Raw genomic sequence first — 17673 nt, forward strand, 5'->3', positions numbered from 1 at the left:
AATTAGTTAGGTGTTCCCATCCTCACTATTGCAGTTACACTGTTTTGAGGGAGGCAAACAAAGGTATGAAGATAGAAGGGTCAGGAAGAAAATGTTTTCTGTTTAAAAAAATGTTGTGCTTTTAAAAACATTATTCTGAGTGTACGACACACTCGACTGTGATATAAAACGGTGGGTGACAATATAAATTATGTAGCATTATGTAGTGTCAACCCACAGAGTAGCTAGGCACCACAGTACATTTCCATGGACCAGTTTGGGAACCACTGATGCATGGGTACAGGATCTTAAGTATAAAAATCTTTGGAAAAATGCCAGAGGAGAATATTAGAGCCAAGAAGTTACTGGGAAGAAAAATAAAAAGGGAGGGGACCGCACTTCCTTTTGTATAACATACATTATGTTATACAGTAAATGGGGGAAGGAGAGTGACAGATGCCTCTTTAAGACCTAGGTTTCAGTTGCTGACAAGGTTGCAGGGCTTTTCAAAACCTGAGTGGACAAAGACCTGAACAACTTGCCCTGAATTCAGTGTTGACCCCATTTTATATAAGAAGCTAGATTAGAGACCTCCTAAAGTCCCTTCCCACATGAAGGATTTCTAAGATCCATCAAGAAGACAAAGGACACTAGAGAAAATCCAAACTAAGCAATCTGCTATTCAAACAGTCAATAGAAGGCACACTTGTACTGCAGTTATTGAAAGGAAAAGAATCAAACAAGAGCAGACACATATGCAGCTGAATATGACACACAAGGGGAAGCTATATTTGAAAAATTCAAGACTTTATTTTAAACAATGATGTTTTTTCATTTTTACAAAATGTTCCAGACTGTACAATACATCAACATTTTTCTGAGTTTCTTTTAATTATGTAACCATTTCCCCTTGTTCAAGTTTGAGGTAGAGATATATACATTTCAAATCAGTTTTTTAAAAACACTTCAGCACTTCCCACTATATTTCAAACACAAAAGCAACGCACAAGAACACAATGTCTGTTTTTCCATTATTAATTGCTCAGATAAAGTGGAAATCATGTCATAGCCTGTAAAAGCTGGCCTGTTAATTCCATGAAAAAATCATGACAAGATCAGAGTTGATATCATGAAGGGACATCCTCTAAGGCAGTATTTCCAGAAGGAGATTCCTCTGTCCCAGAAGCAGGGCTTTCAGGCAGAGGAATAGAAGCATCTATTTCCAAGGTGTGCTGCTTCTCCAGATCACAATTCATGTCAGAATTTCCTTCACCACTCACCTCTCCCTCTGACTCTTCAGTCAATTTGTCTTGGGCCTGGCCTGACTCCTCAGAATCATCCTTTTCACGCATAAAACTGCAAATCATATTAGGTCTGCTGTAGGAAAAATCTCTGTCCTTGATCTGTAACCACTCCACTCCACCTGATGCAAAGAAGGAAAACTTGTATTAGTGACAAAAGGAGTTAAGAGTTAGCAGCAGTTTTTTCTTAGCTAAGTTCACTCTTATTAAGGCTGAGCCTGACCAACATACAAGTAAAAGAACTGCTTAGGACAAAAGGATGTCTTTCAAGAATTTGAACCAACACTAATTTTTGTTGCAAGCCTTGTGTGGGGCTTAAACCACTCATCTTCCTTGTAAACAAGGCTACAAATAACAGGAAGATATTTGGTAAAGAAAGACCATCTTAAAATGAAGAGAAACTTGACTGTTGATAAATTAACAACACATGCACAGGCTAAACCAACTTCTCCAAGACATATAGCTACAGGTTCTTATCCAGATACTGGAGGCATTGTGCAAGGTTCCTTATGTCACCAGCTACATCTCTAAAGAGCAGTCATGAGGGAGATAAAATTATTATGAAAGTAATGAAAAGCATGATACAAAACTATGCTATGTCCATATCATGAGTGCTGTGTTCTGCTCAACCCACACTGTAAAACTAGAAAAGGGAAACAAGAATTGGTGAGTCAAGTTAGCTATACAGGGAAAGGGAAGCCAAGTAACCAACAACTACAAAAATCATAAAACAATTGCAACAAAAGACAGAGACTAGAATTCTACTCAAAGGAGACAGCTGTTTATAAGGCTGGTCTGGGAAAACAAGTAGGGACTGACTTATCTCCTAATTCTGATGACAAAATAAATAACACACACTCATTGAAAGCACCAGATCACATATTTGTAACAACCACAAAAGCAAACAAACAATCGGGAACACCCACAGTAAAGCTGCACTTTTTCCAAACAGAAATGTGATTTGAAAACTGTCATAAAAATGGAAGAAGTCAAAAGTATAAACAGGTTCAAAAAGCAAGTAAAAACGACAGAGCGTTTATGGACTAAAGACATAGTAGTCCAAATGAGAACTTTTGTCAGGGTACTGATGAACTGCTGAATACCAGAAGGATAGCAAAAAAAAATTACTCGTGTATGTCCCCTCCTACTACTTCTTATACACCCATTTATACCAGATCAGGAAGGACATTGACCTGTTGGGGCGAGTCTAGAGGCAGGCCACCAAGATGATTAGAGGGACAGAGCACCTCTCATACAAGGAAAGGCTGAGAGAATTGGGACTGTTCAGCCTGGAAAAGAGAAGGCTTAAGTGACCTAATTGTGGCCTCCCAGTATCTAAAGGGAGCCTACAATAAATATGGAGAAGGACTATTTACAAGGCATTTCGTAGTAGCCGTTTCTGGAGGCAGCACTGGTCAGAAGGAGTATCTCTCTCCTCTTTCCATGTGTGTTTTGTACTTTTGCATTGAAATATACGTATTTGCTGTCTAAAGAAGAAACCTTTAACTTTCTACATGCTCTTGAATCAAACACTTAATAAAGGCTGACATTCCCAAGCATATGTCATCCATGTCTGTATGCATAAAGGCACTAACCAACATTCTCTTCTCCTTCCTTCTTTTCTGTCAGAAGGGTCCGTGTCATGTTCAACTTCTTCACTGTGTGACACTTGTATTTCAGCTGTACTTTTTGGTTGCCTTCCGCATCTACTAAGAAGAGAGGAGAAAAAAACAATACCCAGACCCCAATCATTATATGTTAGTGATTATATTGATAGTGAATTCCACTATCAACTGAAATAAGTATTTTTAAGCTCCCCAGCTACCACAATGAACAAGACATTAAATCACAATTACCGTGCTCTGTGTTTTCTTCAAAAACCACACAGGTTCCCAAGGTATCTACATAAATCAAAGTGAGAAAGTTTTAGAGACCAACTTATATCAGCCGCAGATACTGTACCCACTGGCCCAACTCCGGGAATGTTCTGATTTCCAGCCCCTCCCAAAGGCACTAGTAAGCACACCGCCAACTCAGGAACAGACAGGAGTATCACAGGAGGATCCCAGACCATTTCTTCCAGGCCACCGTTGTCACCGTAAGGCAAATGAGAGAACTACAGATTGTACAACACGTCAGTCCTGCTTACACAGGAGACAACAGGCACTTACTTTAAGGTGTTTTATGTCCCATATGTCTGTCTGCTGACATACTAGCTGTGCACCCTGGAGTCAGCTTCCAGGCCTACTTCCCAGGAAGTACCATAGATGCGCGGTTAATTTAGCAGCGAACTCAGACTGCTGCTGCTCTGTATGGTGTTATACAACCACCCAGAACTTCAGCATCTCATAGGACCAATTGCAGGATAATTAACTAATGTTAAGAAAGCTCTCTGGGTCACAAGAAAAAGGAGAGACTGTATTCATCATAATTTTTCCTACCTTCATATTCTCCTGCAAATACATATCTGTCCACTTGTAAAATGGGCTTCTCTGTCTCTATTCCCTACAAAAAGAGGGACAAAATTGCACAGTTGTCAAGTCTCTATTAGCCCAGGCAAATTTCTCGCTATACAATCAGAGAAGACAGACATAGCAGAATCCAGATTACATCAACTCCTCATAAAGATAGTTGGACCAAAACTCCAAACCATAAGGTAAAAAGAACAAAATAAGTAAATGCAAGATAAAGTTTCTTTTGTTATTAGAGGAAAGGAATGGATTCCAGTCTGTAAAGCTTTCTCAAACTGCCAGGTTCATATGAAGAGAAGTACGTCTTTAAAACAGGATTTATGGAAGTGGACAAGAGATTTCTGCAGAGGATATGATTTTACAGAAGCTAGCAGACTTGCGAAAAACCATGCAATTAAATTAATATTTATTAGTTTTCAAAAAAATGTAATAAAAGTAGTTTTAGTCATTACAATTGACCCTGAGGTCTTCTGCAATGTTAAACATCTGGGATGGGGGGAGAAGGAGTTTTCTTTGTTTTTGTAGGAGGCTTAGTTAAGCAGTGATAACAACTGCTACAAAGGATTCAGCCAATCTTACTGTAGAATCAGTGCACTGTTAATAAAATGTAATGACATTTTTTCAGACTATCATCAAACATGTCACTTTAACTATATTAAATACAAAAATATACCAGATAATACCCTTCTAGTAATCATAGCAGAACTTAGTATAGAACTGTCATAGGAAATGCTCTAGCATGTTAAAATAAATTTAGATCAAACTGCAGCCAATGGTCTATTTAAGTTACAGTTTATTTAAGTTACTGTTTATTTCCTCTAGGAAATTAATGTAACCTCCATTTCAAATTAACAAAAATGTATATGTTTGCATGAAAAAGATGTTATTTTCCAAGTTCCAATTAATGCAAGTTCTAGAAACTTTCAAAAGCCTTTGGAAAATACACAAGGTGAAGAAATCCAGCATAAAACATTGCATCAGCACAAGAAGTGCAATTGCTGGGTCACAGAAGCTTCTGTGATTTCTGTGTCTATATCGTGAAGGAGTTGGAAAGTGTTGTTATTGCATTTTTTTAAACAAGGAGTGGGAGGGTAAGGCAGTACTTTATCAGCTCATTCCCTTCCTCTACAGCACAGGTTTTCCAAATACATGAGCCAGGATCCCATTATATATCTCTTATATATATATATGATAATATAATGTATTATCTCTTAATATGATTTATACTTATAGATTATAGATTGATAAAAACCAATGTCTGAACAGACTACACTAATTAAGGCAAAATGGCTTTGAAAAGTACCTTGTGAACATCAGAATTATTCAGGACATGAAGATAAGCAGATGCTAAAAGTTTTGAAGATGAGGCACTATATGGTAAATTCCATAAAATACAGCATATCACACAGGATAATTACAAGAGAATCTCAAAGCACAACATTTAAAAGAATCCCATTAACACTACTGAAGCATATGCCATTTCAGCCACCAGTAATGAATCACGTGTGTAATACATTTCAAGAGAATTAGGGCAGATCCAGGAAGTAAATCTGCTTATAAAAGCATATCCATCCAAAGATGGATCTTTTATGAATTTTGATTGTTTCTACATTTGAGACATTCAAAATTGACTTTACCACCCCACATCTATTCTGATCAGTGGCACACTCAGCTGTTCTCTTCCATCTTTTCTGTCTGTAATAAAGGTCTACTTTCAGAAAGTATTTGCAAATCAATAGTACTAGTACTATCTAGACAGCTCTCATAGTCTACATAGGGTTTGAAGGGCAAATAGCATCTGTCCCATACAGAGAAAGTGATTAAACAACTCAAAAGGAAAAGGACAGGTAAACCAGATTCTTATAATAACCTCACAGTGAAGCAAACAACATCCAAAACTGTTTACCAAATGCTTAATAACCAGTTATCCTTTACAAAACTTGAACTTGCCAGGCAGTCTCTGCAAAAAAACACATTATAAATACAGTGCAAATCAGAAAGATTTTGACTTTACCTGTCAGATGTATTTAAGTGATTTGAAGAAGGGTGCTTAGCAATATATATTTTTTAATGAAAATCACATTTTTAATGTGAAATACGTAATTTTTAAAAAATAACTTAGAGCTTGAAATCGGAGTGGATACTGGTACTAACTCATACATACCTCTGAAAAAGTTTCCTTATATTTACACAATACTATATTCAAAAACCTTATGCTGTTTCTGAAATAGAGCCCACAACATCCAGTCAAGTACAGCGCACGTAATTCTCTATCAGAGATTTGATATAAATGTTATTAATGTCAAGAAGTTTAGAAGCAGTGTCAGCCCCTTGTTCACATCTATAATGACTTACCCCTTTCCTATTGTGCTGTAATCACTCACCAAAATCTTGCATTTGTTTTCACATTTTTCTAAGAAGTCTGAATCAATAATTCCTGATAGTTCCACCATGACCAGCTGCTCCTACAAGATAAGTTTATAATGTACACCTGTAACAGATATCTGAATTCAGGGGAAAAAAAAAAAGCCCCCCAAAACACAACCCAAACCAAACAGAACAGCATACAAAGACCCAGCCCTTCAGAATAAACAGACCCCAAATGGGAGTTATTCGACAGTTCATCAAGAGACAGACAGCTCTTGGAGTACCCAGGGAAATGTAGCCATCCATCAGATACCCGTTTCACACAGGAATTTCCTGGCCTTTTCTTCCTAGATAGGAATGGAGCTCTTTTCTCCACCCTTGAAAAATGAGCATCAATATGGTGATTTATGAATTATAACAATATGACCAGTTGCATATTCCAAACTAATTTTTTTTCCTAAAGCCTTAGTGCAGACCTAAATATGACATCACAGGGGAGGTTAAGCAATGTGTTAACTTAAATAGTTACTTTTTATAACATATTGTTCTGAAATTAATTCCTATATGCAATTCCTTACAATTTTGAGTAAGCAAAATGCAAAAACAAGGCAAAAAAAAGTCTGCCTTGAAAAATATTCAAGGAAAACAAAACATTTAAGAGTCACCATCTACTACACATGCATAAATACACATAATAATAGAAGAGTAAGTTTGTATTTTAGGATTTTGTTGGAGTGAGTCCAGAAGAGGGCCACCAAGATGATTAGAGGGTTAGAACACCTATCCTACAAGGAAAGGCTGAGTTGGGATTGTTCTGCATGGGGAACAGAAAGCTCTAGGCACACCTTACAGCAACTTCCAGTACGTAAAGGGAACTACAAGCTGGAGAGGGACATTTTACAAGGGCATGTAATGATAGGACAAGGGTGAATGGCTTTAAACTGAAAGAGGGTGGGTTTAGATTAGATATTAGGAAGAAATTCTTTATTGTGAGGGCGATGAGGCACTGGAACATGCTGCTAAGTGCAGCTGTGGATGCCCCATCCCCGGACGCGTTCAAGGCCAGGTTGGATGGGGTTCTGAGCAATCTGGTCTAGGGGGCGGCATCCCTGCACGTCGTGGGGGGGGGTTGGAACTAGATGATCTGTAAGGTCCCTTCCATCCCAAACCGTTCTATGACTTTATGAGGTCAGGAAGCAAGTGAAACTGGAAGATCTCTTTCTGACAGCGCCCTTTTCCAGAAAATCTGCAGCAGAACCGCCAGAACCACGCAGCTCTGGCGACGGCACCGCTGCAGGGGCAGAAAAGCCCGCCGTACCCAGGGAAAAGCGCTCGCTCTGTGCCCAGCCCCGCCGCCAGCCCGGGCACAGCCACACCGGGCCCCATTACCGCCTGCCCTGCCGAGCGGGCGGAGAGGGGGCGGGCCGGGAAGGGCCAGGGGGGAGCCACGGGCGAGACACGCCCCGCGGGGGGCCGGCCCCTTCCCCTAAGGCTGGGGGGATGTCGGCGTGCACCAACCTCCACCTCATCTTCCTCCGCTTCATCGCTCCTCTCGCTCTCCGCGCCCGCCGCCGCCGCCGCCATATCACCAGCGCCCGCCCGAGCCCCGCCCGCGCCTCAGCGCGCACCACGTGGTGCCGCTGCCGCCATCTTAGAGCGGGAGCGGCCCCGCCTCGCCGCTACAGCGCCCCTGGGCGGGCTGAGCCAGGGCCTGCGCTTCCTCAGTGGTACACTGCTCCGAACCTGCGCTGAATATTTAAAAAAAAAATAAAAATTACTGTTTGGCTCTCCCAAATGCTGTGCGGGTTTTTCTTGAATCTCAGAAGTGGTACTGGAAAATGGAGATTCCTAAAATATCTTCCATCATCCTCCGTTTGGTTTGTTTGTTTGTTTGTTTGTTTTGAGAAAGGGCTGTCAGATACATCTTTTTCTTGACACAAGTAATGCACTGCTTCCGGTACAGACCATTGGTTTAGAAAGGTTTTATCAAATAATAAAATATACAGTTCATTTCAGTGGGTTATGTCCTTTGCCTGATGCTTTCTGGTGATCCTGTCAGGTTTAAATACACCCCCTGCCTGATTTCCATCTGCCGTGGATTTCTGAGGTATCTTCTTGACTTGTGTGTTTGTAAGTACGGGACGACGTTGTCCACAAAAATCAGATTTGTTACTTGTTGTGCAATAAGCCAATAATTACACACTCGAGAGAGACACTGATTATTTAATTCAGAGTTGCACATGCCTGGGTGTTTGGTGGTATTCCACAAATCAAGTACACCAACTAACAAAACCTTTTGCTATTCATACACTTGAGCAAACAAAGGAATTAGTGTTCATTGGCTGCAAGTTACATAGTACTCCTATTAATTAGTATTCTGTCCTCTGTTTGTTAATGATTCTCTCGTTTCTCATGCTAATTAGTCCCATGCTCAGGCTTTCTCTTCTGAGTCAGTGGGTTTCTTGGGTCAGTGGCCCATGAGTTGGTGGTCATGATCTCCTCCTGCTGGAATTACCTTTCACCCAGTCGGAGCTGATTGCAGCACAATTGCTGAGTTGACTTTACTAGTTTCTTCCTTGAGGATTCTGTCAAATGTCCTTGTGGCCCGTAAATTCTGTTTCCACTATCAGTATATTGGTATATCCTTCTTCCCAAGTTTTGGTAACTCCCCTTTAGGTCCGAGATCATTGAAGCATGTCAAGCCCTAAATCTTAACGAGGCAATTTACCAACAAGTAATTTGTTTTTCTAACACATGAACATCACTTAGAGCTTGTTAGCTGCTCTCTGTTTCATGGATTAAATCTCACTTCTTGTTGGTTAGGCTTGAAACTATACAAAGATCAAACATTAAAGAACATCCTTCCTCAAGAAAATTTTATATATTCCAATAATTTTGCACTCCATAGTCCTCAGTCTCATACTGGTTTTGTAATGTAATTCTTCCCTGTTTTCCTTCCATATGCTATGTTTTCTGATTTTGTACCAAAAGTGTCTTGCTACTTGTTGTGTCAAAGTCATCTATTAAAATGTTAAATAAAAACTGATCATAAGGGAGTTCACTGTAAATTTTTCTCTGGCCTCTACTTATCTTCCATAAGATAAACATAAATGTCAGTAAGTGTTTAACTGTGTCCAGGTAGGTGTGATTTAATGCATTTCTGCTTTTCCTAGAAAAATCACTGATCTTATATCAAATAAGTTTGGTAGGACTGTTCTTTGGGAAGCCAGTATTAGGCTTCATCTAATTTTCTGTTAAGCTTCACATTTTTAATTATTTTTTTGTAGAGCTTGCTTTAGAATATTACATACTAATGTGGTAAAAACAGCCTGTAAATTCGGAGTAGTTCTAAATACAGGAAAATATTCTGGGGCATGTTACTTCTTCACCAGGCAAATTGCAAAGCCTTGAATTTTGACTGCAGGGGATAATAGCTGTGGAACAGATGTTTGATATACTACTAATGTTAATTATCAGATATTTTAAAATAATATTTGTATAATTTGGTTAGTATGGGCCACTGTATTTGGGAATTGTAGAAGATAACAAAAATAATTTTTCGAGTATCTGATTTCATGTTCTGCCACTAGAAGGACATAGATAAATAAAATTATGAATAGCTTGTTCAGAATTTCTGACAGAGGTTTTTAATATGCGTCTAACTTTTAAAGTTGTATTTAAATGTTGGTAACTTTAGCTAGTTGTACTCATGCTGTACAGTATGAGTACATATGTGTAAACCCAACCTTTCAATAATTCTTAACTACTGTTTTCTATTTGTTAATCATTATTCTTGGCAGTTACATTTTTGCACCAGGTCTTTCTGTTTAGATAAAATTTTTGTTGTTTTAAAACAAAGTTCTACCTCAAGAAAGCAGAATAAACTCCCTATTCTGAATATATTTTTTTAATTAATTGTCATAACTGACAGTGCTTCTGTAATGTTACATTTAATGTCATTGTTCTCTTTTTATAGCTGAGAGGAGGTTAAGTTTCATAGTTAAAACTAGACAAAGCCCTTATAGGAACATAAACCTGTGCCAGTTCAGCCTGTGTAAATCATAGACTGGCATGAAATGCTGTGAGGGAGCCATTATATTTGTTTTCTTTTATATCAGCCTAAGTGTCATGTAGTATCTGGGGCATCTCAGTCTCCTGGTTATCATGGTTCAGGGCATGCAGTTGGATGATGGGAAATTTTTGGCGCGTTAGTGCCAAATGTATTTCAGAAGAGAATACCTCGTTTTCAGGCTAAATTTGCCATGGGCATTAGTTGTTTACTGTGGTCTTTCATATCCTGGCAGGAGTATTTCAACAACCTATCTCTTAAAAGAGACTGTCCTCAGTCTGCCAGTGAGATGAACTGCTTGATGAGATAAATATGGAAATACATCTGTTGAGGATCCAGATTTCGTGTTTCTGAGGCCTCAGCTAACAATGCTGTCAGTCCATGAGCAGATTTATTGTGTGCATGCTGCCAGAGGCCAGTAACCTGATGGCACTTAGGTCATTTTGACTCAGTGACAACTAAATGGTCAATTTAAATACATGATCATGTTCGAGATCTGCATATGGATGCAGTAGTTTCAGTGGGTTCACTTGCAATTTAAGAACATTAATACGTGTTTTATTTTGGGCCCTGTAGTTTGCAAATTTTAATTGTGGAAGTTCGTAGACTAGAGGCTTGGACTATCTATTTTAGCAAATAAACATTGTTGCAGTTAAGGTACAGTATAGGAAAACAGAGAAAGTTCACTGAAACACATAATAAATTCTGGCTTTCTACTTTGTCTAACTTTTTCATTTTCTTTTGATTTTTATCTTCATGCTTGGAATTCCTTCTCAATCCTTTTGCAGAAGGGAAGCAGCCTTTCTCCATTCCATCCTGAACACTTGCTTTCTTTGTGAGGCTATGGCACTAGTCTAAGTAAAAGGTTAAATGTTTTGTAAAAACACAGGATAAGAGTCTTTGTTTAAGTTCTTGTGGGTTTTTTCTGTCTAATTTGATTGTGAGTGCCTCTGGTTGAAAGCCTTTTTTATTATGGAGTGAAACCCCACAAAATTTAGCATTTAAAAATGGTAATAGAACATATGCGTGCATCTATACACACACTATATGTTTAGTCTTTGTATCTGTACTGTTTACTGAATTGGCTGCCTCAGGAGAAGGGTGTTGTAGTTCCCAGGCTTTTTTTAAGTTGGAAGGGTAACTAAAAGTGATGATGTGACAAAAGGTGGATATCAAAAGATTCTCAGTAAAATGTTACCATGTGAAATGGCTAAATGCAAAGATACAGCATTGTAAGGTGCAGAGAGATGCAGAAGGAAGCTTGTAAGAGGCTAATGTGTATTCTTGGCTCTAGCCAGGGTTACAAAAGGTAAATCAGCCCCAGGACAAAGGTAATTTGCCCATAGTATTACAGAAGATGATTTCAATTTCCCTGCAGCTACATTGCTGAGCTTCTTCAGTTTGCAAGCCAAACCAGCTCATAGGTGTTACCAAAAAAAAAACAACAACAAAACCGATTGTTTCCTTTGCATATGTGCCTTTGTCTTTTCCATAACTCCTTAAACATTATGTGAGGAAATCCTTACCCTACTCAGAGAAGAGCAGGGTAAAGTAGTAAGGGGTGCTTTATTTACACAGAGCTTGTTCTGTTTACTGTGTCTAGTCTAAGACGATGGAGTGAGATGCAGTACAGTAGGAGGGAGGGAGCACTGGGCTCACATTTTCCCTAATCTTTCTTTTGTCGCTTACATACTTACAGAAGCACTTCTGGTTGTCTTTGACATCCCTCACCGGCTTCAGTTCTAGCTGCTCTTTAACTTTCCTGACCTGCATGCTTGAACAATGTCTCTGTATTCCTCACGGTTCTCTGTCCTTGATTCCACATTTACTATGCTTTCTTTTTGTGTTTGAGTTTGGCTAGGAGCTCCTTGTTCATCCACAGAGGTCTTGACTTCCTACTCATTGGGATGGACAGCTGTTGAGCTTGGAGGAGGTGATCCTTGAATATTAACCCTGGGCTCCCTTTTCCTTCAAGGGCCTTATCCCATAGGACTCCACCAAGAGTCCTTGAAAAGACCCATCTTGTCTTCCTCAGGGAAAAAGAGTTTAGCTGTTAAAAGTAATCTCATCAAGCTCAGAGCTTCAACTGCTTCTTCTTTCTACTGAGTTGTCTCCTGCCAGTCTCATGTCCTGGAGTGTATGAGGGCAAGAGCAGCTGGAAACATCCTGAGGAAACTTGGTGTTATATCCACATGTGGAAGGAATGCATCTTCATGTCTGTGAGTGATGGGGCAGGAAGAGAGTGGCAAAGCTGAGAACAGCTGCACTGTCCTGCATGGAGTCCTAAAACTGGGATCTCTCCTAGTAAAACTTGGCAAATGACAAGCTTCGGAAGCAGGTGGTAACAGATAGGGAGTAAATTATGCTACTTGTTATCCAGCTGGATTAGAAGAGGATATCTATCTATATAACTGACTTGCTAATTTATGAAATACCAAAGTTTGGAATCTTTTACATGACCTCAGATTATTTGGCATCAGTTATTTGAGATATCAAGATGGAAATTCTTACTTCTATTGGGCTGAAAGCACTTGAAAGCCCTTGACTTCAAAGTTCATCAGGAATAACTATTTTTCAGGGCCAATCTCTTATTTAATCTCAGCTGACCTGTCTGTATTTCATAGGATCAGAGAATGGTTTGGGTTGGAAGTGATCTCAAAGATCATTTAGTTCCAACCTCCTGCCATGGGCAGGGAACCTGGCACTAGGCCAGCTTGCTCAAATCCCCTTCCAACCTGGCCTTGAACACTTCCAGGGATGGGGACTCCACAGCTTCTCTGGGCAACCTGTTTCAATGCCTCACCACCCTCACATTCAACAGCTGCTTCTGCACCCTCAAAGTAAGGTGACATGCTGGAGTGAAGAATGTTTGCAGATCAAGGCATGAGAAGATGGGGAGTATAAGCTGAAATCTAAATAAATTTTGGGCTTCATCTCAGCATGAGCCAAAATTATTAAATGCTGATGTGATCTCTATAGGTTGAAATGAAGACATACAAGTTTAACAAAGTTGACTATGCTCTGTGTATGTCCCCTAATGTCTGGTAGAGGTGGAGAAGCCTGGGTTCTTGATGTCCACAATTCAGAAAGAATTTGGAAAGGGCTCAAAGGAGAGCCCAGCAACTCTTAGGATGATTTAATCACCTAATACTTAATAGCCATTCCCAAGTGTATGAAGGAAAAGGTAGCACAATCATGTTCCTGTAAAGGAACATACATGTAATAATGAATTTTTAATCTCATGTGTAAAGACACAAGATCAAACTGCTAGTAGCTGAAGCTAGAAAAATTCAGAGCAGAGTAAGCCATATTTCTTTACAACCAAGGATAAACCTAACCATGGAACAACTTAGCAAGACTTGTAATGGATTTTCCATTGCTAAAGATTTCAAAATCTCTTTATCCAGAAGATTTGCTCTAGCTCAACCATAGCTGTTGGCTTTGATGCCACAGTTCAGGGAAATCCTGGGACCTCTGTATGTATGTGAGGTCGGAGGACAGTGGTTCATTCTTAAAATTTATAAATCTTTACATACTGTTTCTTTTCCATACTGTTTCTTTTCATCCAAGCAAATCATCAACAACAAGAAAACTGTTCAAGTTAGTAAGCTAAAGAGTGGACTTACATAAAATGGCTGACAGTTCATCTGATTCTTCCCAACATTAGGTGTGAAGTTCAGAAGGTGAAGTGAAGGCAGGGGATTACAGTGGTTCTTGAACCAATGCCAGCTGAGCCAGAGGCACATAAATATTTCATCCAAATCAAGCAAACATCAGGGAAGTGATTTATTACACATTTCAGCCAGTGCTGGCTAAAAAAGGGTGGAAACAGAATCCTTCTACAGTTTACCTTTTAAGGTTTACTAAGTCATTGACATTGCTATGCAAAAGGAACAAGAAGTACAAAAGTAGGTTGAGTCTGTCCTCTTCCTCCCCATGGTCTCATAGTTTTGAGGAGAAAGTAACAGACTCTATCAATTGGAAGATCTTGTACTTCAGACTAATCTCAGCTAGTCTGGAGTCAATCCACATCTCTTGGAATAAAAAGTCATCTCAACATCTGAACATCTTGAGTCTTATTCTCTGCAGCAGAGAACAAACTCAACACGAATAACAAGACAAGTAGCTGGATCTCAATGCATTAAAAACTTTGGTGAATTAAAGCCAAGCCTTTGTACATCAAAGAAAAGGAAAAAAACAAGGGAGTCTATAGAGCTTTGATATAATACAATGGTGACAAATTTCACTGGAATTCCTTAAAATTTATGGGGTTTTAGCTCAGAGCAGAATTCATCCCCAAAATCTTTAATCACAAATAATATGATTTCATTCTTGTGCAACTGCTTCAGCAGGTACTTACATACACACATTAACAAAAATCTTTAGCTCAATTACAGTTCTGGGTAGGAAATTATCCTTTCAACTTCTGAAAACTGTAGTAACCTGGGCAAATGTTTTCCTGAGTCTTTTTTGGTTGGTACTTGAAAGTTATCAAGACTGTTTTAAGTTCATTTGTCCATATCACAGTATGCTCATTCACTTTTTACACCTCTTTCAACTCCAGATGAAAAATACCATGAAGCTAAATGATAGATTTTAGATCTTACTGGTCATCTGACCCAAAAGGTTCAGAATCCACATCCTAGTGGCAATACATGAAGCCACTCAGCCTGATCACCTCTATGTCTCCCAGTATTTCTGAACTATTGTTTTACAGTCTTCTCAGGTGGTCCTTGTTACACATCCACTGTCCTGTTGGTTCCCTTTTTTCCTTCTCTCTCTTTAGGCACAGATCTCCAAATCTGCCTGCCTACCTCCTTCTTCTGTGTCTCTGGATTTATAGCTTCACTTTTAGAGTCTGAAGCAAAGAGCAGCGAGATGAGCAATTGTAATGCCTTTGCTGTGGCAGAACAGAGAACCCAGCTGCCCAGCACAATCTCTGCAACGCTGCATTCACCAACATGTTGCACAAGATTGCAGCTGCTTTTTCCTCCTGCTTTTCTTCTGAGAATTAGTATCTTAAGCCACAAACATTCAGGAAAATTGACATGAGTAGCATGAAAAATATTTGTAAAGAGCAAATATTTCATCATGCTGATGCTGGAAAAGAGGTGTGATGGAAGACTCCCTGATGGTTCAAGTGTTTATGTTTCAACCTGATATAGATGTGTCCAAACTGGCCGGACATTAGTTAAGATACTGAGATATCCAAACTGCCTGTGAATAAGAAGCAGAGTAAACCGAGCAAGCTTCAAGCTTCTAGACAGCAGAGACACCAAACTTAGTCAAGGTTAGGGGTTGGGACTGGCCCAGTCCTCTCCTGGAAAGGGGAGCTAAAGGTGTGGAGCTAGGCATCCTGGCTTGGGCTCGATATTCAGGCACCCACTGAGGGAGTGAGATGGTGATTGCTGCTGCTGGAATAGTCAGCTTCTTCTTGGCCACACTGCCCTGCATGTCTGACTCCACCCTGCAATACAGGAAAAGCCCTCACTTTCCGGGGCTCTGGTACAGGCAAAGCGGGCAACAGAACCACAGCTATGCTGCTGTTCTCTAAAGTCTGCTGCTAGAGGCAAGTGCCTGCTGTGTCTTTGCCTGGAGAAAGCCCTTGAGGAAAATGTAACTCACTCAGTAAATCCGTGATACTGTGGCTAGAAGTCTTCTAGTGCCTGCACGAGCACACGTGGAGCTGTTTGAGGTATCTCCATCACACAGCACATGACATTGCTGTTTTAACAGCTATTCCTTATTAGGTGGAGGATAATGCCAGTACTTCAGCGGAACCCTGGAGCAGTACATACAGACTCAACAGATTTACAGCTCTTAGGAACTTGCAGTTCTCTCCAAGTGGAAAATTCATGTTGTTCTATGTGGTTTACACAGTTTTAATGCTAAAAGGAATTAGAATGCTTCCTTCTCTTTTACAGCTACATCCAATCTTTACTATTTTCTACTTAACCTTTTATTTGATTTTCTTTACAGAGCTACCCAGCATAAAAAGACAAAATACAGACCAAAATGAGGAGAATACCCTCATGTCAGGATTTTGTTTATGATTAAAGAAGGTTGGCCCATGTTTTACAGGACAGGATTTGAGAAAATAAATTATCATGTACAGACTAAGGGAGGGCATTTACAAGGGGCAGGATGGGAAATGAGGCACTCAAGAGGGATAACGGCAAATGAGAAATGGAATGAGCAGAGCCCAGGCGGTGCAGAGGAAGGACAGATAATGAGTCACCCTGGAAGGAGGAGCAGAGCCTTACAAACAGGACACAGACTTTGAAAGCCATGCAGAAGATTTGGAATGAGGAATGGGTTTGAAAGTGTGTGTGGAGAGAAGGGGAAGATGTGAGCCCTGCTCCAGAGAAGACACATAGTTCAAAGGGTTTAGCAGATAACACCAGCAGATAACACCAGCATATATTCAGCTATCATAATAAAACATCTATGCGTGCATGCCACATGATCTGAAATACAACTGTATGCAAAAAAATGGTTGCCTGCTCTATAATCTATAGTATATCAAACTCTAGTAGTATATATACCCATCTAATCTCTGTTAGATAGACTTTTTTCATAATAGCACAATTAAAATTGGCGCCACAAAATATGAACGCAGTTCAGTCATTCCACAAATAGTTTATGCCTATTTAACTGGAAGCTTCAACCAAAGTAAAGCTTTAGGAACTGACTGATCAATCTCAGCAGTGACTCTGCTGCTATCCCCTGCTGGCTGGGGTTGCTCCAGGAGCAGTACTGGCATTTTAATGAACCCTATCAATGAAGATGGACTGGAGATAGTACAGCAGGCTCTGCACCAGAGCAGCGAGAATACAGACCCACCTTGTGCCGCCGTCTCTTTGTTGGTTAACAGCAACTGTGAACAGAGGCATGAGAAACTGGCGGTTTCAACACCTGAAAGAGATGCAGTGAGACCTAGCATTGAGAACCCTCAGATTCATGAGCAAGAGCCATGCCTCACTAAGTTACACACCAAACCTCAGCCGAGCCACCCCAACTATCCGTGTGTGTAGCGTTTACAGTGTGATGTCTTCAGTTAAAAATAAACATCATTATGGATATAAAATCTGAAATCATGTGTGACCAGCACTTTATTAATGTTTACAGTGATTTATAAATAACAGCATCTCTTCTGCCACTCATCTGTCGAGAAGTCTCCTGTGGAAGCCAGACAGCGGTAGGGAAGCTGCTGGTATTTTAAGATGTTTCAGGCCAAAGTGGGAAACAAAGATATTTTGGGGCATTACATTATAGCTCCTTATTGCACCACAACTCTCACACGCTCATGCTTCCATAAATTTGCGCTGCAGAGCTGTTAATTCCATTGTGGTTTTTCATGTTTACTCAAACAACATTAGCTTTACTGTCATGTTTACAGTGTAAAAAAAATTTGGTGAAAATGTCAGCAGGATGTTATCTTTAATCACATTTATTGATTGACCTCAAAAGGCTCAGTGCAATTTAA

The 17673-nt window shown here is 39.8% G+C and overlaps 1 protein-coding gene across 2 annotated transcripts; it reads right to left on the reverse strand.

Moving 5' to 3' along the window:
• Positions 1 to 769: 769 nt before the first annotated feature.
• GTF3C6 (general transcription factor IIIC subunit 6) lies at positions 770 to 7870 on the reverse strand. Of its 2 annotated transcripts, none has more exons than XM_051792303.1 (6): positions 7637 to 7870; positions 6136 to 6216; positions 3722 to 3785; positions 3137 to 3181; positions 2876 to 2989; positions 770 to 1402 (listed from the first exon to the last, which is right to left on the reverse strand). In XM_051792303.1, exons 1-6 carry the CDS (start codon positions 7700 to 7702, stop codon positions 1107 to 1109), a joined length of 666 nt encoding a protein of 221 aa, XP_051648263.1. In that variant the 5' UTR covers positions 7703 to 7870; the 3' UTR covers positions 770 to 1106. The 2 variants fall into 2 exon arrangements, with proteins under 2 accessions (XP_051648263.1, XP_051648264.1); XM_051792304.1 differs by having other exon boundaries at positions 2876 to 2986; positions 7637 to 7867.
• Between the last annotated feature and the right edge of the window lie 9803 nt (positions 7871 to 17673).

This window comes from Manacus candei, unplaced genomic scaffold (assembly GCF_025592945.1).
Source record: "Manacus candei isolate 608988 ecotype Guabito, Panama unplaced genomic scaffold, ASM2559294v1 h1tg000034l, whole genome shotgun sequence".
Lineage (NCBI taxonomy): Eukaryota > Metazoa > Chordata > Aves > Passeriformes > Pipridae > Manacus > Manacus candei.